The sequence below is a fragment of the Plectropomus leopardus genome, chromosome 16 (assembly GCF_026936395.1).
Source record: "Plectropomus leopardus strain MGB_pleo_1.0 chromosome 16, ASM2693639v1, whole genome shotgun sequence".
Classification (NCBI taxonomy): Eukaryota; Metazoa; Chordata; class Actinopteri; order Perciformes; family Serranidae; genus Plectropomus; species Plectropomus leopardus.
Genome location: NC_142191.1, coordinates 16,314,108 through 16,335,916, shown reverse-complemented (window position 1 = coordinate 16,335,916; position 21,809 = coordinate 16,314,108). Strand labels below are relative to the sequence as shown.

Sequence of the window (21,809 nt, the reverse complement as noted above, 5' to 3'; positions counted from 1 at the left end):
CAAATGTAGAAACATAAGCAAAATATATCTTGACACATAAGCTAAATACATAATATAGTTTTTGAAATATGCTCTTTGCAAAGGAGTTGTGAAGGTTTCATCATTCATTCCTTTGGCACCACTGCATGTTTTCGCATGGTTTTGCACCACACGTAGTGTAGCGTAATCATGGTATTTATGAGCATACAACATGATGACATAGAAGACAGAAGCCTAAATTTTCTGCAGCCTAAAATGAATGTTCTAGCTAATTTATTTTTTTTAATCAATATTTATATACAGGATTGTGCAAACAACAATCTCCCACAGCTATTATGAGGAAATACTGGTATAATCACAGCAAATTACCACATTTGCACACTATAAAGTATAGGTAACATAAGGTAATGGTATGATGAAGGCAGAAGCCTTAGTTCTCTGCTGCAAAAAGAATGAATGTTCTAGCTATTATGGTTTTTATTTTAAATAAAATCAAGTTTATTTATGTAGCATGTTAAAAACAACTGAAATAATGGCCATGGTGCTCTCTAAATTAAAGTGAATGGTGCACAAACAATAGTTAAAATTTACATAGGCACAATAAACATAATAAATGGTTGTAGAAATTACAAAGCAATATTATATGCACACAAATCTAAAACTGAATAAAGCTGAAAGAAATAATTACAGATAGAAATATTATAAAATGTTAGAACTACAAAGAGCAACCAAAGGCCACCGAGAACATGTTTATCTTAAGCTTTGTCTTAAACATGCCACTGAGGGGGAAGGTTTGATCGACAGCAGAAGGCTATTTCATCGCTTTAGCGCAGCCGCTGCAAAGACGCATTTACCCACTAGCCTTGATCTTTGGACAGTTAAAAGACGTTATTCTAAAGATCTAAAAAGCCTAAATTTTTAGCAGGAGCAAATAAGTCCAGCGATGTATGTGGGTGGCAGCCCATGTATGGCTTTGAAAACAAATAAAAGAACCTTAAAATTTATCCCAGATTTGATAAGTAGCCAGTAAAGGGATGCGAGCACCAGTATAATACTGTCTCTATTAGATCATTTTAAACAGGATGATGCAAATAAGTATCTCCCTCAGCCATCCATGCAAGTCCATTTTTAAAGGGTTAATCAATCATCAATCCCACCTGACCCCCCAAATTAATGGTCTGAGACACACGACTGGTTTCCTTCATTATAACCTTTTTTAATCTCAGTTGCTTCCCTTGCAAGCAAGGTTATGTCAGAGTGACTATAAAAGGTAATAAAAGCTAAATAAAGAATTCAACTTAAATGAATAGAGTAATAAGCTCATTAAGCTATTAATCTTTGATTTTTAGTTACTACTCAATGTTCTTTTCTCCCTGTAGGCGCTGGCCATGGGTATGATGACAGAGTACTACCATTATATTTTTACTACCCTGGTGAGTACGCTGGCACTTCTTTTTTTATCCTCACAAAATGCAATTATATACAATGTTGTTGTTTTTTGCACAGCAGTATCTACTTCAAAATGTGTGTGTTTTCTTTTCCTGGGCTCCTTGCAGTGCTTGTTGCGAGGCAGAAAAAAAACCAAACATCCGTTTGTCTGAGTGTCTGAAAGCAGTTTTTCTTCTCTAAGAATAAAATTAAATATGACTCAACCAGGAGCTAGTCAAAGGAAAAACATGCCATTATTTTCCTTTTGTGTGAAGCATTTTGAACCGGAATTACAACCTGAATTTGTGCTGATAGAAATAGACGTTGTTGAAAAGCTTTGTCATTGTCACGTAGCTGATTATTAATACACTCTTTGCATTTTAAAGTATCACTTGCAAAGTTTAACACCAGTTTATCTTCTGAATTCTGCACCAACCTTTTCACCCTGTGTGGCTGTCCACAACCCTGAGAGTAGGAAACAAAAGCAGCTGGATATATTTTATTCCGACTCTGGCAGCGATTGAAGTTCTCCAAACTTCTTTGATCTAGCCACTACAAAGATTGCTCGCTACGCTGCAGATGAACAGCAGCACATCTTCGCTGAGCCCAGAGAACAGAAGACTGAAAGCTCAGATAATAGCCCTGAGCAGATGAGACTGTCACCCATTTGGTCCATTACAGCTAACAAACAAATGGCATGCTGTGTTGTTTTCGAGCACAATTGGAAAGTCTAAAGGGAAAGGTTGCAGAAAACTGACCTAAAAAAGACATTCACCAGTGCACTGGACATGTAACTATCCCTTGTGCATCCACATAAGAACCTGGCTAGATGAAAGGGGAGTGAGTGACAGCAGGTATGTCATTGGGAAAGGAAAGAGAATAGTGATTATAGGCCTCTGTCAGTGGCATGCTGCTGCTTGTCGGGGTGGAAACATGCCTACTTTTAACATCAGCCAGTGTTTGGCCGGTTGGAGGCCACTGCGCCGGCCAAAGCTGCTGTATACTGGTAGCGAGCCATCCGTGCTGCTTTCGGAATAGGACAGCAAACATTGACCGTGGCACCCCCATTCTGCGTCCATCACCTGCTGTTGCTCTGTCAACTGTGTTGTTGCATCCCAAAGACATCTGCCTGGTGAGATGCCAGACATGCTGTATGCAGGACGATTGGGTTGTCCTTTCACTTCCACATGATAGATGGCAGTCCACCAAAAGCCTGCCTGTAACCTTGAGAGCCTTGCCTTCATCAAGGCTGCTGCCTCAGCAGGAGATAAAATAACTCCCTGAAAATACCTTCAACTGCACTCTTCTGCTGTCACTTGCTAAAGCCGCCACTCAAAGGACTCCTCCTCATTACTGAGTACAGATGAGAGATGTGCAGTCTAAAGTCACGCAAACAAACAAACATGAGTAATTATTTGTAAAACTCAAATACATCCAGTGTCTTTGTGTGCAGGACCTTTTTGCCCTCGACATGGAGCCGTACCGTTATAGTGGAGTCAACATGACTGGGTTCCGCATCCTCAATACAGAAAACTCTCAGGTGTCGTCAATCATCGAGAAGTGGTCAATGGAGCGGCTACAAGCCCCACCCAAACCGGATTCAGGCCTGCTAGATGGATTCATGACGGTAGGCTTGAACCTTTTAATGCTGCTAGCGTAATGCAACTGTTTATGCTGCGTGTGCAGAAACATGCTTATAGCTGCATTTCATTCTGAATGACCAAATAACCAAATTAATCCAAAGCCATATGAAATGTAACTGCACCTTTGGGGGGGTTTTGCTGCAGGCACTTGCATGTATATAAAATTATCTTTATGATGCAAGGTGACTGTTGATAAATGTATACTATGCAGGATTTTCCTAAGAAAAAAATGTATAGACTCACACGGAAGTAATCCCTCTCAATCATCACTTGTGACCCTCTTAAAGTGTGTGGCGGTGTATTTTTCTGCAGTGACTCTGTCCTCTGCCTGTATTTTCTTATTCTTTTTTTTCTGCTTCTTGCTTTTCTGTGTTTGGTATGTTTATGTGCGTGTACCCCACAGCACTAAGATGAGGTTGGGGCATAAATGAAAAAGTAGCAGCAAACCCAGGGCTGAAAAGTGATGGCAATACTGAAGTGCTAAAAACTGCAGTTCCTTGAACATCCAAAACAGAGTTAATCACCGCGTTAAAATGCCTAACTTCTCAGCAGAAATAAAGAGACAAAGCAACAAAAAAACCCTACAAATATAGCAAGGCGAAACGCCAAACGAAATTGACTCTGGGGTTGGTTTTTACTTTCACTTTTGCTTGAGTGTGTCTACAAACAGTAACTGGCAATCCTGCAAAGTAAACCTTTAAAATCAAATATCTGGTCGAAAATGCAAAATGCACGACATTTTCGGTGGGAATAAATGAGCACCAGTTGTCAATCACAGTTCCGTGGTGCAGGGCTCCTGGGGTGGGCACGGGAGCAGCATGAACGCCCTCTGCATGGTGCTTTCGGGCCGGTGCTCCTGGGTCTAAATGCCCAGTAATGAGGCAGTGTGAATGGTAATAGCCGTTTATCTGCCCTCCTGCCTCTCACAACTCTCCTCTGGGAGCGTGGCCAAAATATGACAATCTGTCAGTGTTCATGCAGAGAGAGGGAACAAATTGGATGGAAATTATGGCCTTGGTTTTTTAGGATGGCATCCAAAAAATCATGGTATAAGGTGATTTGAAAGTGAAAAAGGGAATGGAGCTCGTCATGGACGTTCAAGGTCCCTCTCTGGGTCTGGGTGTCGTTGTAAACAGTGAGTTTACTCCCCACTGCAACACCTCCCTCGCAGACAAACACCTTTTTTCCTGCTTTCTGCCAGCCTTACTTTATTTTTGCCAGACATAAGATCTGGTATCAGGAATCTGTGTAATGAAAGATGTGTTTTTTCATCAAAGACTGAAGGATAAAGGGTGCTTCACTGAACAGTTACGGCCTTAATTCACACACGGGGACAGTATTTTACTTATCAGAGGACGGGTGTGGCTTTGTGTTTTTTTTCATTTGTTTTTTTAAATCTTGACCCTTCCTGGAGCTCCAGATATTTTTTTTGAGCCTCCGCAAGTGACTGGGGAAAATGAATGATTCTCCTGTCACCATAAATAACCATATTTTAGTATAATCACACCAAATGTAGGCATTTAGCAAATGCAACTAGCAAACAGCACGTAGGGAGTTAGCACCAAAGCAAACAACTAATTTCTAAAGCAAAATGCAAATCCTCCTTAAAAATCGCATTATTATACAAGCTGTCTGTGCATTTCAGCAGAATACGTGCATGACAGACACACGCAAAACCAACAAAATTAAAGAAGCCTACACATCACACACACACACACGCACGCACACACACAGTCTCAAGTTGAACAGTTAAAAGTTGAAAAACAAAACCCCAAAGTTAAAAACAAGAACAGAAGTGCAGAATTTTCTGTTCTTCTTTTTTTATTTTTTGGCTGCATCTGCTTAGTGCACATGGCTTCTTCTTGGTGATATTTTAAATTACACACCGAATTAAGTAATTTTGATGTAATATCACTAATTTAAGCTAAGATTTGATTTAATTTCTTGATGGAAATGTTTATTGCATATATAATAATATCTGCCAGAAAATTAAACCACCTGCAGGCTTTGAGGTTCTAAGGGTATTTCAGGTATAAAATATGACTGTGTTAGACTTAGGGCATACATTTGCAGAAATTGTACATAATATTCTGAAACATGTTCTTAAATATGTCTGTGTTTTCATGACCTTAGAATGAAGTGTTTACATCTATACACAGAGAAGGTCTTCCTAAAGTAGCCCAGATCAGACAAACCAAATAGTGGTTCTAGATAGATAGATAAATAGATAGTACATTTAATTTATTAATTTTTTGCTTGTGTGTTGGCCACTGTACTTCTCCTACATGCTTGGCAGGCGGGAGAAGTTTCAGTTCTTCAGCCTCACCAATGGATGCCAATAAGTCCTACACACTGGACCTTTAAAGTTTGATGACCTTCCCCAAAGCCAAACTCTCTTCCCTGTGATTAGAAAGTTGTTTGAAGTGCCTTCCCCTAGTTTGCACCACCCCCTCCCCTCTTGTAAGTAAGAGCCCCTTAAATATGATGGAAAAATTAAAACAGGCTCTCACTTTGAAAAAACCAATGTTATTCCTTTCTTTCCTAATAATTTCCAATATACTACAGTTTACTATAATCCCTACCAGAAACTTACTGCTGTAAATATAGGCAAGTCATATTTTGTTTCCCTCAAATCACGGTAAGTGTATCCTATTTCTCATATGGCACTGGATTGCGCTGAAAAACAAGCAAAGCAGTTGTATGCAAAAAGATTAATGAAACACACAAAGAGGTTAAATCACTTGAATTTTTTCCCTTCTCCACCGGAAATTAATGGATATTAGTGGCGAATGTTGGATTGATTCATTAGCATTGCATGAATCATTTTGTCAGATCCTATACCACATATTGACATTTCTTCCTGGACTAGAACCACTGTTAAATAATGAATAATGCGTCCAAAGACTCATGCAAGCTTGATAAAGTACTTCATTAGAGTGCTCTATTTATAAATCCCGGCCCTGATGTATTTTATTCTTTAGAGTGTTTCGCCCTAAGAGGATTCCTTATAATGCGTCAATGAAGAAACAGCCAGCATGAATATAAAAACGTTGTCATTTTAATGGTATAATAAAGGCATAATGGAGAAACAGTTCTGCTGGTGATTTTGAAAAATAGCCCCGCACCTACGTTATAAACGTATGGGTTGGAATAATATTTGGTTTCTCTGCAGCTCAAAGGTGTTTAATTAATTTGTGGATCTGCCTGACATTTATGCTACTCTGCTCTGGGCTGAGAAGCCACCTTGAAGGGTATCATCAAATTAAACTGTGCTGCAGCAGCCAGTGTGTGACCTTCCACCCCCGACCCTCCCTACAGCCTTTTATTCCCCCCCCCCTCTCATACCTTGTTCTCATTTTCTGCCGCACAGAAGCCTTGCTGGGCTCTGGGCTTGTTTGTGCTTGGTGACCAGGCAACAGTTGTGTAGTGATGGTTACCAGGACAACGCCGTCCGTGTCACCTTGTGATTTTATGAAGGATTGATTGACTGAGATGGGAGGAGGGGAGGGGGAGGTGACTGGGGAAGGTGTGATGGCGGCGGCAGTGAGGAGGGGAGTTGATGAGGATGAGGAGAATGGGCAGAAAAGATGGGGGCGGGGTGGGCTTACAAGCGTCGAGAGGTGCATGCGATGTTTTATCACGCCACTAGGCTCGCATTAATGCGGGGTAGTGTATAATCACAGTGACACTCGGAGCCTTGGGTGAGGCCGAGTGTTGTCTCGGGGAAGGGTGCATAATGAGAAGTCCCTCCTCGGCCCGGGCAGGCTCACAGCCACAAACACACTCGGCCCCTGCCTCTTAACTCTGTTTGTCAGAGGTATCTCTGACGTGGAGGGCTGCATAATAAGAGCAGGGTATGCTAATTAGTCCAGTTCATTTGTGTGTGGATGCGCAAGTGTGTATGATCTCGCCTGTTTGTGTCGACTCTTTAACCATATCCCCAGAGAAATTTGGAGCTCAAATTGTTGTAGCCCTCAATTTCCATGTGAATTAACATCAGTTAGAGATCCACAACATGTTTTAATTACAAAGATAGATAGATAGATACATAGATAGATAGATAGATACTATTTTGTCCCATCTGTGTATAATTATCGCCTGCAGCTAATGAGATATTTGGTTTTAATGCTTCATTGTAATTTGCATTCTTTTAAATGCCCATTCACTGAGCTAAGTATATACTTGGATTCAATTGTAGAAAAGAAGACAAAAACAGTTTCCCAGTTGCACGCCTCAGTAATGCTTTAGGGCCAGCTATTTTAACATCTGCATCATTTCGTTTATGTCTACATTTCGTTGAGCTATAATTACCACAACAGAGGGCGGGTTGTTCTCTAGTGTCATCAGTGCAATTCTGGTGTAATAGCTCATAATAATGGCTCTCTTATTAATAGAGAGCAGTTGTTTGGGTAATATGTATAATATGATGGGGCTGCTGCCACAGCTGCTCGCATGGGACAGTGTAAAAAGCATGTTAGCATAATAGGCTAAATACTGAAAACCCGACAAACACATGGAGATACTTAATGGAATACTTCACCCCATACATATTTATGTATATATCAATAATTTCCCCCGTGTTTTGTTGAATTTGTGACATAAAAGTTTATTTTTCTTGCATGAGAAAATTCTTTATAAATCAAAGTCATAGAAATATGCGTATAATAAGATTCATTTCCAAAATCCAGCGCAACTTGTGCAGCTGTCCAAGTCTCATCTATCTAGTTATATGGTCAGTACTTCCCAAAATCATGCATTTTATAAGTTAAAACTAAACTAAATGTGAAACCTATGCTCTCTTCAAAGCCAGACTCCATTGACAAAAACAGTAATTTTACATCTCTGAACATGGGAGTTGTTGGTCTCCCGCTGCCTCAATTGGTAATTTGCTTGTTTCAATATGCAACTTCAGTAAATCCAAACTAACCCTTTAAAACACAAGAGTCATAAACTACACTAATTAACTGATTGAAGTAGCAGTAGACCAGCACCTCCCATGTTTTCCCTGGTAAAAATACTGTATTGTCAATGGAGTCTGGCTTTTAGAGGTATAGATAAGTTTCCCTTTTTGTACAGTTACCCTTCACAAAGGTTTGGAAAGTATTGAGCGTACAACTGGGTAAGTGAGACTTGGATTATACTGCATGAGTTGTGTAAGAGTTTGTAAACTGATTATTTGATACAGTTAAACATGGACCCCCATGAGTTTAACTCATCAGTACTTTTCTCCAATGATTTCTTCACAAAGTCAACATAACACACAGTGAGCAGCTAATGTACTAATGTTCATTTGCTGAGTGAAGTATCCCTTTAAGATAATGATGAACTAGTAAAGAAAATCTGCAAATGTGACTTTTTTTTTCATTTCCAGCAGAAGCTATTGCTGAGATATCCTTGAGCAAAACACTTCAAATCAGTACTAGAACATGCATGCTCAGCAAGCTATTTCCAGGGTAGTGTATAGTAAATAATTGCTAATGACAATGATTTGAAAAAACAACAACAAAAAAACACAGCACTTGTCCCCAACACAGAAAAGTAAATTACCTTTTTTTCCCCCTGAAATTGCTGTCCAGTCATAAAAACACAGTTTGACTGCAATAATACACAAGAAAATCGAGTTCGCTGACATACATTTGATGAAACAGAGAAGAGAGAGACAGATACATAGTGACGCCCAAGTGGAAATATAGTATATATTCCATTCTTAAATGGTTACCATTCTTAAGAATTCCATTATATACTGCTGTTTATCACCAGCAGTTTTTCAGCAAGAGCTATTCAGTGTATTTGCATTATGTAAGTGCCTCCCTATACACTCGTTAATATCAGTCTGCCTTCCCCTCATGGGATACGAAGTGCACACACACAAGGGATTGACAGGAAAAGATGCATGCATGTGCCGGGTCCCATTTTACCATATTTGCAACAGGCAAGCTGCGATTTGCAACAAGAAACCATTTCCTCTCCTGTTAATTCTGACACATTTCACTCATCATAACAAACCCCATACCTGTGACATGTGCCTGAGCATCTGGGTTTATATGCAATTGGATGACAGTCATTTGTGACACATGATGCTGCCCCAATTTTGAATCTGCATGGAAGCTGTACTTGCCAATCACTTTTGTGAAACAAGCAAAAAATCTGGATCATGAGTGCATATATATAACCTTCTGGAACCTGAGCAAATTGACCAGGGATCAGCTTTATTTCTGTTATTTGTCTTTGCATATTTTCCCTTTTAATGTAATAATTTTTTGAGGTCATTGTTTTTGTCACACCTTACTAATATCTTGCAATTTGTGGGATATTTCTTTCCAAGTTGCTCATTGCCTTTTGTTTTTAGAAAGAAAATCAAACCAATTTGCTCAGGCTTCAAAGGTTTATATGCTTGTGATAGGTGCCTGGAAAACTGCAAAAGAAAACTCATGTCGATCCGGGTTTCAAGGAGTTAATTTCTTCTTAGAATCCTCCCAGCCATAGGTGTAGATTTAGGAATTAATCTAGGGGACACATCCCCCTCAATATTTACAACATGTACATTTGTCCCCCAACGCCCCACACAACAGCTGAGATGGGACCAGTATTATTGAATTTCACTCGCCAGCGCCGACATTAAACACCAGATCAATAGAGACTTAATTATATCAACAGATTTTAATGGAAAATTTTAACTTGTAAGGGTGGTGATTAATATTAGAATTAAAGATTTTGTCTCAAAAAGTCTTGCTTATTGAGAACTACAATATGTACAATTTCTTCTTGGGTATACTGCGTACAGACGAAGCGCAGCTGGGAGGGAGCACGGTTGCAGAGAAATGTACAGGGGGATGGACAGACAGGAAGAGACAGAGGGAGAGAACAGGTACCTCACTGCATTAACAAGCACTGCTGGGAGTAGAGTAGGAGCCACCCACACAGTGTGAGCCGGATAGAGGAATCTGCTAGATAGCAACTCTTGTTAGAAGATGCGTTACCATGCATGTTTATAACCGAGTGTGTGCTTGTATTGTAATGTAAAGTGCGAAGTACATTCTGTAAGATGTCTGATGCAGTTCTCCTCTGAGGGCGAGGACTTGGCTCAGGACTGTTGTTGGGTATAGCACATGGCTGCCGGGAATCTGACAATGGAAAGAGAATTTACTGACACACGCATCCCTCTCCCATGCGAGCTTCATTCATACGGCATTTCAACCAAAAGAGGGTCCTCAGTGAGGATGTTGAGCCAAATTTGGAGCTCCCCTGTCAATATGATATTGAGTAGGACACACTCTGTCATCTTGCCTGATATGAAGAATCACTGCACAAATAAACTCCACAGGAAATTAGATCCAGTATTTGGGGATTCATATTATTTGCTCTCAAGTGAGTTTTCACCCTGCAGCTTAAACAAGTTTTACAATAGATTGGAAGTGCTTACAAAAAATATACACATAGTACAGTGCAGCAGATTTTGTTTGGTTCAGCGCCCAACTGACACATCAGCACAAAGGCCATTATCGGTCAGTTTTATCTCCTCACAGACATATTAATATCAATATATATGTTAACTGATTAGTAACAAGGGTTTGAAGAGCATTCATTTTGGAAAACCTTTTTTTTGTAATTCTAAAATATTCCACTCGGTACATATCTCAGTACATAAATATCTTGCAGTTTATTAATAACAAAATTTAAGGGGTTCTTTATCAAAATAGTTTGTAATGTGTATAGCTTAAAAAAAATCTGTTTTACAGTAAAAATAGTAGACTATAGAATATATATAAAAACATATATATAATATTAAATTATTAAATATTATCAAAATATGCAGAATATAAAATACAATAGAATATTTTATTTTAAGTATAAAAATATAAATAATAAACATAAATCCTATGTAAATGTATTTACATATACATATATAGTATAAATTTACTATAATAGTATAAACTTTGAACAGATGGAATGAACCTTAATTGTACATATGGATGGATAGATCTATAGATAGATAGATATGCTGTAAATTGGGTTTATTGCACCCTACTCTGTTAGATTGATAACACACATATCATTTGCAGCTACATAGAGCAGCACGATGCTTTGATGTTGTATTTGATACACAGAGCTACAGTAACAGACTGCACTCCACACAGGTTCACAGGTTGGTTGCGTCCATTACAGCAATGTGATCTCCCTCCCTCTGATCCCAGTTGGCAGAGGAGAGAGCCTTTTAAAGACAGCAACTGTGGAGAGCAGACACTCGATGCCCTGTGCCGGGCACCACCAGCTGGGCTTGGCGCAGCATCAACATTATTAGCACCAATGCTCCCTTGGTCCATAGAAGCCTTTTGTGAGCAAAAACAGGCAGCGGGAGAGAGATGGAGAGGCGGAATCTAAAAAGAGAGATTTATTATATTGTTTTTTTCTTTGATTTTGCTCCCTGTTACCCTGTTATCTTACTTTGTTCTCTAATGTCTAATGTCTTTGTATGTGAATAATGTAAACTAAAAAGAAGCATAAAAAGGGAATTCAGTTCAATACAAATATTTTAAAACAAACACAACACCACCCAACAGATTACCTAATAATATCATTCAAATTGTTAAAGCTTTCTTACACTGAAAATTTCGGAAACTGTATAGCTGATGAAGTGAGGGGAGGAAAAACCTATGGTGTTGGCTCCTACTAGCTTTTTTAGCTGAACGTGGCTGGAGGCTGATTAAATATGAGGAAAGGCCATCATGTTAAACAGCCACTTAATCAGATGTAGGTTAGGCAGCGTGGTGCTAATTAGGGTGGACTCTGAAGTGGACAGTGCTGCCAACAGCATGCTGTTGCCTGAAGGGTCTGGTGGGACACCACTGCTCAGAGCATTTACAACCTCTTTTGTCAGACTTTATAAAATAGTTTTTTTACATACAGTATCATATTTGAACTCTCTCTTCTGCAGTTACTTACAATGAGACCCGTGGTCTCCCTCTCTCCATTTATAGCCATGCTAGCGGCATGCCTCTAGGGGTCGCAATGTGGGTCCGTCAGTGCTTTACTGCTTTGGTATATTTAATATCTCTACAACTATTGGATGGTTTTACATTCAAATTTTGCACACATAGTTATGGTCTGCAGAGGAGATATCCCACTGACTTGGGTGATCAAAGCCCTTACAGGAACGTGGCCTGGCTCTGAAGCCAGTTTTATATTGTGGCCAAACATGGAATTACAATCCAAAATGTGATGCCATGGGGCCCAAAAAACATTTCCCCATAGACTTAAATTGTGAATGTGTTAATTGGTGTATATGTTTATTAAACACCATGTGGTGCAACTAGGAAAACACCTTCAGTGATGAACCCAGTGTCATAGGTTGTTTTGGGTCTTTTATCATAAAACACTCTCACCTATGCAACCCAGCCAGGGATGATCAGTCTCTGTCCCTGCTTTTTCAACAGCATTGATGATGTTTTTGGTGTTTCTTCTGGCCTGCAACCCTCTGACTCCAAGGAGGCTGAGTGTGCGATGCAGAGACTTCCCTGCAGAGCCACTACAGCCAACCTCGGTGGGCTCCTGCACTCTGCATATGGTCCATATGGTCTTCCCAGGGGACAAAGAGCTCTATTATAACCACATACTTGGAAATGTCCGATGTACAGTACAAATCTGACTTGAGTGATGTCCTCACAATAAGGAGAATGAGAATGAGGGAACTTCAGCTGCTTCCCTAAGTCGACCTCGAGCTGCCAGTCACCAGCTGAGGCTAGCAGCCTGGTTGAAGCCCCGGGCTCTGGGTGCCATCTTTCTGCAGCTCTGACAAAGGCAATGTTGTGCCGAGTGTGGAGCTGATGTTTGCTCAGCTGAATACCAGTGCACATGGTGGCAGCTTCAGCATGTGGTGTACCTATACCTCCCCTTTCCTAGGGTTTTTTGGCAGCAGCTCAGTGTCCTCCAAGGAACCTCTTCCCTGGCACAGTGAGCATGCAGGGGTGTTGGCTAGACCCCAGCAGTGCAGGTCGGATGGGCTTGTGAGAACGTCATACACTTCTTGGATCAGGAACTTGGGTTTAGCTTGTTCTGACTTCCAAAGTTCTGCCCATGTGATCTTACGGGCAAATGTATGGTCCCAATTAATCCAGGCTCCCTACCTGTGCATAGCCAGTGTCCTGGTTCTGCATTCTTCCACCTCTGCCCACATCTTGCCCTGGATCAGCTGGTGTTTCTCCCTCCACCCTGGACCTGTCGTAGTGAGGAGCTGTGAGGTTGCCAATCCCAGCTCACCCAATAACAACTAGGACGCTGTGTCTCAGTCTTGCATCCGACTGATCAATATTTTTTTTAATGTCACAACCCCCGCAAAATTGTTGTACTATGGGGATAGATCCGTTCAGTTCGATAACATTTTGAAAGTCTACAAGAGCCACACAATTAAATAAATTTTGTCTTCCTTTAAGGTAGCAAAATGCTGAACCAGAAGTTAGGTGCTTGGCCTCACAATAGGGATGATCTGGATAATATCATGCTGTGGAATTCAAACTTGGCTCTATGCGCCACAGAGTAACTTAGGTATGACCGAGGCTCTGCCTCCAGTGCTGTATCCACTTCTCTTTATACAACCCATGTGATCCAATGGCTTTTCTCCATTGTAACCATGAGGTTGACATTTGTAGATGTGAATGAAATTGAACTGATTATGTGAATTCATATCTCCATCAGGATGACTTGCAATAACCTTAATTTTTAATCTAGCAGGAGTTCATTTTTTAATCTCCCTAATATTATGGTTTAGGACCAAATACAAATCACATTCCCATCAGCCTTAGTTGTAGCCTACTCTGTGTTAAGTTATTGTTAGCGTATACTAGTATAACAACGTGCTAAACTAAAATGATAAATATAAATATTTGATACATCAAACGACACAACATGTTTGTTCGATCAACAAAAATATATATCTTTTAATGTCTTACAATCTTTTAATTGTGCATTAGGCTAATACACTGCATAAAACAATATACTAATTACCCAAGGTTTAGCCCTCCATGTTTATGTGTACAGAAAGAAAAAAATCAGAATTGAATTTATGTAATGATCACTAATTTGACTTAGAAGCCTTCTTTTTAAAATTGTTTAAAATTTTGCAAAACAGTCAACAGTGTTTAAACACAATTAAATTAAAACCAGCAGACTATTCTCAGGAGTTGATTACGTTAATACTATTTACCATAAGCATATTGTATTTACACTGATAAAATAACAAATACATATAATAACAAATCATTTTTATTGAGGGGCTGGCTTTTAAATGTTAAACGCCTTATCAGGAGCAGCCTGGTCACTTGTAGGGAGCCAGTGAGTCGTCTGCAGGACACATTCTAAAAATAACTGTTTCAAGCCAGCCGTCGCTCGCATTTCCATGGTCAAATCAGCTGATGCTACACCTATAGTTCTCTCATATACTGACAATAAATGTATTCAAACAGCCCAGAGTGAGTTGACAGAAAGAGCTAGCGATGGACTTGGTAAAGTTAGTAGAGGGATATATGTGTGACTGTTAGTTTTTAAAATAAAATGTTGACAAAGGATATATAACTGTAAAAATAAACTACATAAAAAAAGTTTGAGTCAGGGCTGCCTTACAATTTAAAGTAGACTGAATTTGAGAGTACAAGTTGTGGTAATTTTGTAATGACTCAACTTATCTTATTAAATTCAGTCAACTTAAAAATTTAAGGCAGCCCAGACTCTAACAATTTTATGTAAAAACACAAATTGTTTATTTTTACAGTGTTGGGGAAAAATACTGGCCCACAGGGAAAATTTCCGTAATTCCCGAAGGCTAGTCCGTACGTGCTATATGTGTGCTATATCCTAAATGAATATATTCTGCTGCTGTTGTTTTTGCTTTCATCCAAAATTGGACACATTTTTATGGGGAAAATCTGGTGCGCAAGAAAGAGATTCTGGCAGCAGCATCAGTGGTTTGTTTGGAGCAAACAGAACAGGGACTAGGTAGTTAGCATGAGCAGTCTGTGCATGTTTGAACTGCTTCCCCCATTTAGCTGTGTATACAAATTGTTTGTTTTCAACATTTGATAAAGTCACTAACTCCCTCTCCCCTTCTGACTTTTTTCCAAGTTCAAATACACCATTTATTGGCATTACAGGTGAGAAAACCTACAGTGATGAGGCAAATTATTCTTGAAACAGAAAGATCAGTTAGACATTGATAAAAGTACAGTGTAAGGTCAAAACGTAGTTTCTGTCTAGCATCTGTCAGTATCTGATAAGATAAGGTTTCTTTAGAAGCACCACATCAATACTGAATAAATGTATACAGACATGCATCAAATAGAGTTCAGCTCACTCTCTCCCCACTCCCACAAGACCCTTTCTTTTAAACAAAAAACTCTGCAGTGTAGTCCTTTATCCCCCCTTAAAGTACGCTTAAATCTACAATAAAACCATAAATGTGCTTTCACATAAATCCAGCACCATCAATGGATCCGTTGCCCAGGGGTCCTCGTCGGAAGGAGCCAGTCTTACTTCCCGGTGAAAAAAAAATAATTTAAAAAAAGAAAAGGCAACAAGGCTGCTCTGTTTCCTCAGCATGTGAAAATGCAATGTGAGAAAGGGATTAAACCTCCAACGCACACAAAAAAAGAGAGGAAAAATGACAGTGACGGCACTGGCAAAGCCCCCTGTATACCCACACTGTGAGCAACGCTCACGCACATCTCAGTGAAATACTGTAGAGAGCAACAACCGGGGAAGGCAGAGGGCGGACAGAAAGAAAGGCAAAAGAGATGAAAAGGGAGGAAGAGATGGAAGTAAAGGGAGGAGGGACTGGGCCAGAACATCGGCGTCCAGAAAGAAAGAGACGAAGAGAGACAGAGTGAAAAAGTTGCGGACAGAGAGAGAGATGGCACTATGCTGAGCTGCAGTCACCCGAGGGCTTTTTGCCCACCAAAATGATCTGACACTGCCTGCTTTCCCTTCTCTGCTACAAGGCCTGAAACAGCCATAATATGCCCATAAATCACATATGTCACATTTCAGTGTTTTTCCAACCCTTGTCTTTTTTTTTTTTTTTTTTTTGTCCTGGAAGTGAGAGTTTGCAGAATTCTCAATGCACTGACAGTTTCATCGCCGAGGGTAGCACACAAATGCCAGAAATACATGGTTACATCTTACATGAGAATTCAATTACTACACTGTAAAGAAACAAAACATGGCCTAATAATATAGGGATTGGGAATTGTGGCATCACCATCTTAGGAGGATAAACATTTATGATGCTTACACATTTTGTTCAGCAATGTAATCTTCACAAATGAACACTACTTTTCAGATTTTTCAAGCCTAAATGCAACTGCCAGTAGTGAAAAGCTAACAATAGGCAATAAAAAAAATTGTGCTACAGTAGCACAACTTAATGTTGCCTCCACAATGAGGCTGTAATGCCGTGTCTGGTGCGGTTTGGCGTGCTAACATTTTGTAGTCTCATAAACTCAGGTAAACCGTAGATCTTATTTCAGGCATCAATCCAAAATCCATCAAATAAACTCTAAGACTCTAGAATCTAAGACGAGGGAACTGGGAGTGCTGAAATGCTCACTCACTAGGACTAAGTCACGGGGCACTTTATTGAGACATTTTTGAGGCATCAGTCATATTTGTAAACTGTAAGCTTCTTAGATTATAAAGAGTTAAATGAGAAGATCGTACCATACCATAATCAGAAAAGGCAGCTTAATTTGAGCCAGGATACATTAGCTTAATAGCTTAGCATAAAGACTGGAAACATGGGGAAACTGCAAACCTGGCTCTGTCCAGAGATATCAAACCCTTTATACCACAACCACTAAAACTCACTTATTCACTTGTTATATCTTGGTGGTTTAATCCAAATACAAGAGTGTGTAAAAGACAAGTTGACCGGCACATAACCAACCATAATGTGTCAGGGTTTTTTTCACAAAGTCTCTGCACAAAGTCAGGCTAGCTGTTTCCAGCTGTTATGCTTAGCTTAGCCAGGCTGCTGCTAGCTCCAGATTAAATTTAAAAAAATATGAGAGGTTTCAATATTGTCATCTAAGTCTCGACAAGAAAGCAAATAAGTGTGTTTTACAAAATCCTCATGATAACTGATATGACTAGAAAAGTAATGGAGCCTCATCCACTGTCAGGGAGTCCACTTTTGCGGTTATCTCACCAACTAGCTGCTCTTTAAGAAGCCTTATACCTTGCTGAATTTAAATGTATCTCTAATTAATCACATGCATTTCACACCAGTGTCCATCCTCCTCATGAGAATTTCATCTTGGCTGATAAAACAAACTTAGTATCTCACTCAGTGGGTGGGCGAGGGAGATTAGGGTTTCTTGATTAAAGAAGAAATCATGATGTCGTATTTTTTAACAGAAAACTCTACTTGACTAGTCAGGATTTAATTGCTAAACATAATAAAGTTTAGAAGTGCAGCAATGTATCTGACAGCAAAATTTGTGACTCAAACGTTTGCACCGACTGTGCAGCGAAGCAGCACGAATACATATAAACTATGGAATGAAATGAATAATTACCTCCTTCTTCCATCAAATCATCAAACCCCATGGGTCTGTCTGTGATCTGAGGGCAGAGTGACTTCGGCTCCGAGAAAACAATGAGCTTCTCTCTCTCCCGCTGACACTGTGACTCTGATGCTGATGGCAATGCTGCCGGTGTGTGTGTGTACGTATTAGCGTGTCTGAGTGCATGTCTGTAATTGTGTATGTGTGTGTGTGTGTGGGTGTGTGTGTGGGTGTGTGTGTTGCTCTGCGCCTGGCAGCTGCAGCCCAGTGATGCATGGTGAATAACAGGTCAGTGCTAATCTCATTAGGGCTAATCAGATGTATATGATATGTATAAACAGTGGAGTTCTACTGTACACAAGCAGCCGAAATGCACGTCCATCACCAGAGAGGTAGCAGCGGGTGTGTTTGGAGGGATGTGGGGAGAGGACGACTGATTGAGATGAGGTGGGAAGAGAAAGAGATGTCGTTTTTTAGGGTGCAGCATTATCAGAGGAATTATGGAATTATGCACAGGTGGAGAGCTGGTGTGAATACTGATGTGGTGAAAAGGAATATATTTGTGTAAACAGACACACACAAACACACACACACACACACACACACACACACACTAGCAGCTAGTTCAGTCAAGTTTGTAGTTCACCTGTTCTAAATGAGGAAACTGCATGCAACTACGACAAATGAGGCATGCCTCTGGGAAGCTTGAGGTTTGTCACTATGTCTGATTGTGTTTTTTTGTGTGCAGCACACACACATCTTGCTAATTGGTTCCTGCATGTGCGTGTTAATATTTGTATGTCCCTCACGTGTCACGTTTATGAGAGAGGAAACATGCAAAGATGAACTAAGACATCAAGGGCTGTAAAAGGAAGATGTAAGGCGTAGGGGGAAAAAAAGTGAGTCATTAAATGTGGGAAAAGGGCATCTGAGCTGGTACTTTTACTGAAGCACAGGGAGACTGTGTGATTTCAGATGTGGGTGTTTTAGAGAGAACGAGAGATGCGAGGAAGACAAGGCAACAAAGGTTTTGGGCATCTTGTTTGAAAGCCTTTCCCCTCTCTGTCTGAGTGTCCCTGGGGTTCCAGATTGGTTTCACTTAAAGCACTTAAAACACCCCGCAGGACCCATGCTTGGCTCTGAAATAAATATCAAGATCGCTCTTGGATTGTTTTTAAATTGAATGCAATCTGCCAGAGCTGGGAGCCATCATTTCACTTTTCCCCCCACCCCTCTTGATCTCTCCTTCTTCCACTTGATGCCAGCCTCTCTTTGTTTCCATCACAAAAGGGTTTTCAGGAATTGTTCTGCTCCAAAGGCAAACAGGAAAAAGATCTTTGCCACATAAATCATCCAAGCCAGACAATATTTGATATATCACAGCAATCAAAAGTTAAAAGATGGAGGAAACATTTCCAGGAATGGTTGTTAAGTCGGAGGAGAGGCTAATAGAATGACATAAATCATTCAAAACAAAGATGCTGATGGGGAATTCGGCGCAGTATTTTGGCCTCAGTGCGAACACAGCAGCACACACAACTGTGTTTACACTGTAAAACAACCAATAAAGTCCTGTTCTCAAACAGGCTGATACGTCTTGAAGCCAAAATCGATTTTTATGTTACAATAAACAAATTCTCAGTCTCTAATGTTGCCCAAATGAAAAACTCTTAACACTGCTGCTGAGAACCGTGCATATAATGTTATCACTCTATAAAATTATTCTTGTAGCATGCTCTATAGCTTTTTGAAAATCTTCATTTGGAAATGGGATACTGCTCATATGCAGTATATGATTCATCATAAAGTAGTCCAAGGCTGTATGATATATATTGGGACACACACACACCTCCCAGTATTTAATTACGGCAATGTTTAATTTCTAGAATCAAAGTAAATGAAATAAATAAATAATACTAATACTGGTAATATTACTAATTCCATGGTAACAAATTGACACATGTTGGTATACTACATATACTACATATTACAAGCATTGTATCAGTACATGGTTTGTAATTTTGTTTTTGTTTTCTTTCTGTTTTACAAATACCGTGAAATACCTGTAGTTTAAGAAACAAACAAACAAAAAGTAATGTCTGTAAAAAAAAACAAAAAAAAAAAAACATTTATTTTTGTCATAATTGCCCCAAGGAAATAAATAAAATGCCAATATATTTTTCCCAGGCAACAATGCACCATTGTCCCAATTAGTCATCAACAAATGGAATAATATTAATAAAAAGACTATAAAAATTTTACTTATTATCAACACTGGTTCTAGTATGTGTGTTTTGTCCAAGTGGTGTCCAGCAGAAGCTGTTGCTCGACTGTCGTTGGTACAATCACTGTCAAACACTGTACTGCCTCTCTAATGCATTTCTTTCAAATGTATTAAATGTGGAAAAACAGAATGTAATATGAGCATTAAAGTATCTATCATTTATGTTGCGCTGCCTGTGTAACTCATGAAGACAAAAGTAGCTTTTATTTTTGCATATTCCCATAGTATACTACATAGTTATACTTACTTTTGATTAATAATATCACAGTAAAATGAGGAAATGCATGTAATTCTGGATTCATATATATTGGCCACAAAAAGTAAATAAAAATAAAATGAGAAATTCTAGTGTTTTCTGGGGGGTTGTGAGGGGGCCTCCCAGCAGATTTAATGCCCCCCAATATTGACTCCATGTCTACAGTCCTGAAGAAATCTCTGTCTTTTACAAAATTCTTGAACTATCAGCTTTCAGTCAAACATCAAGATTGTGCTGAAATATTGCAGCTTGATTTTAATATTCGTGCATTAGTCAGTAAGAAAAAAGTTGTCCGATTTCTTTTCCCAGGAGTGTTTTTTTCACAGAATATATTTATAGATATATAATAATTTACTGGAAAATTGCGTGCGCACGCTGCACTGCAGTTTAACCCAAATGAATAAAGAGTTTGTAGACAGAAGAACAGGAATACTGATTTGATTTTGGGAAGGGAAAAGTCAAGGTTGAGGAAGGTCAAAAGCAAAGTGAAGAGGTAGGCATTCAAAAAAAAGATTAGTAGTAGGCAGCACAGATTTTATTTGAATTGCATGAATTCAACCCTGTCCCAGTCAAACTAAAACCATTTCCAAAGTGAAAATGTTGAATAAATGAATTCAAAATGTATCATGTAGTTTAGAAGTGGACTGAAACTGAATGTGATTATTACAACTTTTCTCAAATCAGACTGAGCTGCGATAGAAAATACATCTCTAAAAGAAATATAATTAGCTTAGACGTCTTTGTACATAGTTGGTACAACAATAATTGGATGTTTTGACAAAACTGTCCTCGGACACTGTGTGTAGAACTCATCCCCAGTATTCAACAAAATAGATTAGCAAAATGACACATTTCCTAATCAGCATTTGCCATGAACACCACAACTCTACACACACACATCCACACACTGCCTGCACTGGGAGAGCAGATATGGCAGTAGCTGTCCCCTTTCCCAAGGAGGCAGCAGGGATAAAAGAGTGCAAAGACGGGTCTCCCATCCTCTGATCTGCTGCTGCCTTTGACATCAGCAGTCACCAAACTCCACAGCACAGGAGAACTGGGGGGCAAACTAAAAACTGACACTGCCGCAACCACTCCCTCCCCTCCTCCCTATCTTGAATTTTCTCTCTTCCTGCAGTTGGAAGTCAGATTTATTCCTTTAATTGACCTGCCACGATAAATATAGGTTGGAGGAATTGTGCATGTAGCATAATTTCTGCCCCTCCCAGACCCTTCCTTCTCCCACTTGGATGGCATGGATGCTCCACTGCGCCTATAGAGACAACATAGGGTACCAATATGAGCTGAACAGCGGCTCACTGGTCTCCTGCTGTGCGCCTAGCTGTGCCAAAGCCCCGCTCATTCACTCTGACAGCCGGCGCATCCACATAGACCCTATAGCTGCAGATACTTTGTGGTCTCACAGTCATTTTTCATTCTCCCTCGCAGGTTGGTCATCCAGGACTTGTCAAATAAGATCACCACAGTGTATTTGAGCCTTTGTGGGACCATGGAAAGAGGATCGGAGCTAAGCTTTAATGTGTTGACCTGGGTAAATGTCGAGTGCCTCAAACTGTGAGGACAGACGGCGTGAAAGGAATTTGTGTGTGCCAGGCAGAAAAGTAAAGATAAACCTCAGCATCTTGCAGTCAGTGTGGGAATTTTTTGCT

At 39.8% G+C, this 21,809-nt stretch overlaps 1 protein-coding gene across 2 annotated transcripts in view; it reads left to right on the top strand.

Moving 5' to 3' along the window:
* LOC121955375 (glutamate receptor ionotropic, kainate 2-like) overlaps positions 1–21,809 on the top strand; it is a 75,156-nt gene that overhangs the window by 31,074 nt on the left and 22,273 nt on the right. For both annotated transcript variants that reach the window (XM_042503307.2, XM_042503308.2), the window contains exons 5-6: positions 1,359–1,412; positions 2,861–3,034. In XM_042503307.2, the coding sequence (XP_042359241.1) occupies positions 1,359–1,412; positions 2,861–3,034 (228 nt within the window). The remainder of the gene's footprint in view (positions 1–1,358; positions 1,413–2,860; positions 3,035–21,809) is intronic.